This window comes from Kryptolebias marmoratus, linkage group LG17 (genome assembly GCF_001649575.2).
Source record: "Kryptolebias marmoratus isolate JLee-2015 linkage group LG17, ASM164957v2, whole genome shotgun sequence".
Lineage (NCBI taxonomy): Eukaryota > Metazoa > Chordata > Actinopteri > Cyprinodontiformes > Rivulidae > Kryptolebias > Kryptolebias marmoratus.
The window spans coordinates 6,342,303-6,346,633 of record NC_051446.1 but is presented as its reverse complement, the minus strand read 5'-3'; the positions used below and the strand labels follow the sequence as shown (position 1 = coordinate 6,346,633).

The 4,331-nt window shown below is 35.9% G+C and overlaps 1 protein-coding gene across 3 annotated transcripts in view; it reads right to left on the bottom strand.

Moving 5' to 3' along the window:
* Positions 1–4,331, bottom strand: part of bach2b (BTB and CNC homology 1, basic leucine zipper transcription factor 2b) — a 155,895-nt gene that overhangs the window by 64,757 nt on the left and 86,807 nt on the right. For all 3 annotated transcript variants that reach the window (XM_037980664.1, XM_037980663.1, XM_037980665.1), the window contains exon 2: positions 331–585. In XM_037980664.1, coding sequence (XP_037836592.1) covers positions 331–573 — 243 coding nt within the window. In that variant the 5' untranslated portion in view covers positions 574–585. The remainder of the gene's footprint in view (positions 1–330; positions 586–4,331) is intronic.

Below are 4,331 nucleotides of genomic sequence, written 5' to 3'. Positions count from 1 at the left end.
AATCATCAAAATTAAACGAAATAAACATTTGAAATATATGAGTTTGTATGTAATGTATGAATATAATATACAAGTTTCACTTTTTAAATGGAATTACTGAAATCAATCTACTTTTTCATGATATTCTAATTTTATGACCAGCACCTGTAATATACCACGTGGGCTGGGTCTGGATTGACTTGGAGTCTGGACTTTGAGAACCGCTGCCCTACACAGTAGTTTCCATGTATTTTTTCCAAGGCTCTGTCTTTAACTAAAGATAGGTAACTTTAGGTTATGTCCATGTGTGCAAACCTGTTTCACCTTGTTCTTCAGAGTTCAATCACCTACCTCTTCAGGAAGGCTAATAACCAGGCCATTCTCCACTTGGCCTACAAGTGCCTGGAGGAAGTACTCGCTGCAGGCAGCCAGTACAGCCCGGTGCCCTCGAAACTCTTTGCCCTCCACCAGGACCGTCACATCGCACAGGAAATCCTGCTTCCGTTGGTCATTGAGACAGAGGAGGATGTTGGTGCAATGAACTGTTGACTCATACACATACATGGGGTCTTCAGGCCTCTCATCCACGGACATTCCGCACACACCCTGGAAATACAAGCAGACATTGGGGAAGGGGAAGATTAGTCGGTTTACTGATGAGAAAAGTGAGTGCATACCAAAGGACTGACTCAGTGCAGCCAACCTCATGATCATGATTCAACACATACAGGAGTAAACCTGCTGCTTCACAGGTTCACATCTTATACTGTGAATACACACTTATTCTGTTTCCTGATAAACACATTTTATCTAAAAAACACAGGAACATTTCCATCCACAGTCAAGTATCAAATGCTTTTTAATGCTCTAAATGTCTACACACACACACACACACACTTTATATTTGATTATACTTTGTGTATGGAAGGTTTCCTGAGCTGTGATTACAAGGTGTAAATTAATTTACCTATTTACTGACAACATAGTTTATTTCATTTTGCTTTCTAAGTGTGTTGGTGTGAGCAGTAAAATTAAAAATATTCCTTATGTTCCTTTGAGTTCACTGAACTCATTTCAAAGATAATCATTTAACTTGGGATGACTTTATCCTTTTAGCCTAGTTTTACAAACTGCATCAAACTGAAATTTCCCTGACAAGTTCTTGTAGCGGTCAGCGTTTTTTCTTACATTGGTCAATGCAGTTCTTCAGATATGTTCATTAAATGTGAGAGACACGTCCTCATTTTGTAGGGAACTTTTCTAACTAGAGAAATTATATTTTATTTAAAATACTGTGTAAATGATGAGTGCTAAATGCTTGCTGAAATCTGCTAAACACTTGCCAAAAATGGCTAAATGTTAAAAGTATCAAAAAGTTAGATGCTAAAACTATCAAACAGCTTCCTAAAAACTAAAAGTAGCAAGAGGCTACTTAAGCTAAAAATCTCAAAATTGTAGCTAAAAGATAAAAATAGCAGTAGACTAGCTACAAGCTAAAAATAGAAGAACAACAGACTTGTTAAAAGCTTATACTAGCAAAAGAAGACAAAAGTGTGCAGAAGCAAGTAGAAAAATCTTTTTGATGAAAATGAAGAGATCTCAGTGTATTTCTCTGGAGAAAATACTTGCCAATAAAGTTTAACACTTTGAAAAGTATAAATGTTGCAAAAAACCAAGTGATAACACCCATCTCCTGACTAAGTTGAACAATTTGATATATGAATGACTAAAATGACTAAAAAAACATAAAGAGAAACAAACAAACAAACAAACAAAGAAGAAGAGAAAGATTTTCTACAAACAGCCTCTCAATAAGTCTCTAACACAAAATGACTCAGACAGAGACTGGTCCACCTTAAGGACAAAACACCAAAACACAAACTGAGCGGCGTGATGCATGCAGTTCAGTGCATTGAGGAATGTCTAGACCTCCATATTGGAAAAACCAAACAGCCTCTCCACAGAACTTAACACAGGAGAACCACCTCTTCAGGACAAGATGTAGCAGTTTATCTACCTCAAGGATAAGGTACACTCATTCGAGGACCAAAATGTTCAACAAAAGTATGATCTTTATAGTGCAGCCAGCCTGTCAAATAATCAAGAGAAACATAGTTAAGTACAACCTTTTGCCATTGTGTTTTGGAGGGGATTTTTTAAGTTATCCAGTTCATGAGGAGGCATTTTTTAGCACAGAAAGTTAGAATTCTATAAAGCTTTCTTTTATATTTATCACTGATGATAGGATCAGTTATTACAAGTAACTGATATAAAAGATTATTATTAAAATTAACTTTAATTATTAAATTTTAATTTAATAAAAGACCAAATGGAGTATGTGAGAGTACCCGTCTCAGTCTTACATTTCAAGCACTCTGGAAATGAAGTAGGCTTGAATTTTTGGAAAAATGTGAGCTCTGTGGAGAATCACAAGTTGAGTGTTTTTGACTCTGTTACAAATACTTAAGATTTTTACATTTCTTCAACCATCGTTCCATTCATCATCAGGAATATTACAACTAAGTTCCTTTTCCTACAGTTTCTTCAGATGAGAGATTTTCCCTGCATTGAAACATGTAAGAGCATTGTAGAATATACTAATACAGGTAAAGTTGTCCTTCTGAGTCTGATATGTCCTGACGAACCATAAGTGTTGTATCACTCCTAATAAAATCCATAACCTGTAAGTACCAAAAAAAGTCCTTATTTGAAACATTGTATTTTCTAATTAGTTGATTAAATGACAGGGTAGAGCCTTCAAGTAGATTCTGTAATTTGAATATCACCTTATCGGCCCAAGTTATTATTCATTGTCCCAGGTGACCTACATCTAGTTTTCTGATCACCTGCCACACTTTAGCTGTGGCTAACGTAATTCAATTGGTACAGACAGATTTAAGGGTCTTTGCTTTTTTTTTTTTTTTAAAAAAAGGAAACATTTCAACAGACAGTCAGACCTAAAACTTTCTATGTTAATCCAGAGTTAGGTAGACTTATTGCTCACCCAGTCAGAAATGATACATAGATGAAAATTGAGTTGGTAGTTTTGAATATCTGGGAGGTCAAGACCCCACACTACTGATGAGTGGCATAATTTTCCTACCTCAAGACATGACTGAACCAGCTATTTAACCAGCTAAGGAGCTAAACCAGCTATTTAATTGTTTTAAGGTGTTATGGGATAACATAACTGGGACTATTTGTATTGGACTGAGTAACCTAGGAAGAATGTTCATTTTTAAAAGAGCAATTTGTTCTATCCAGGATATAGGAAGGGTGTTCCATCTCTCTAAGTCTTCCAAAAAAGGGAGAAGTTGAATTTATAAATTTGGTCAAATTTAGGTGTGATCTGTATTCCTAGACAAACAAACCCCTCCGGTGACCATTTAAATTGAAAAGGTCTGTTGTTTCAGAGTGCCCTAGGGTATGGCTTCTGATTTATTAATGTTTATTTTATAGCCTGAAAACTGGCTGAACTATTGTCAGCTATTGTCTCAATCAGACAAGGAATGGACACCTTGGGTTAGTAACTACAATAAGGACATTGTCAGCATAGAGAGTGATCTTATGGTCTCTGTCAGTAACATGGAGGCAAATTATATTTTAATTTGACCTAATAGCCTTGGCTAGAAGCTCTACTGCAAGGATGAAAAGCAATGGTGATAGGGGACAACCCTATTTTGTACCTCTTAAAACACTAAAGTAGGAAGACTGCAAGCTATTTGTAAGCACAGGAAAGGAATTTTATATAGAAGTTTTACTAAGGCCGAAAATAGGCAATGTACAGAACAGATACAATAATTCTAAGTGGTCAAATGCCTTCTCAGCATCAAGAGAGAACACAAGACCATTTAAAGATTTTTGTTGAAAAAACTGGATGGTGTTTAGCGGCCGATGCATGTTATTTTATGAGTCACAACCCTTTATACATCCAGTTTGGTCTTCAGTAACTAGAAAGGGCAACCAATGTTCAAATCGAGTGATATTCACAACTTTAAGGAATGCTTGACCTTCAATGTTTTGATGGAACAACTCCGTCTTCCAACTGATTAATCACTGAAATAACTTTGACATTGTTCATATCTGTAAAGCTAGCTTTATACTTGACACATTGAACATTGCACGAAGGTGTGCGCACCAAAAGGGACATAATCTCGCATTGGCCTAGCATGGTGTCGCAGCGCATGGTCATTCACCTCCCAATTTTTGTAACTTGGCACATACAGGTGCTGGTCATAAAATTAGAATATCATGAAAAAGTAGATTGATTTCAGTAATTCCATTTAAAAAGTGAAACTTGTATATTATATTCATACATTACATACAAACTCATATATTTCAAATGTTTATTT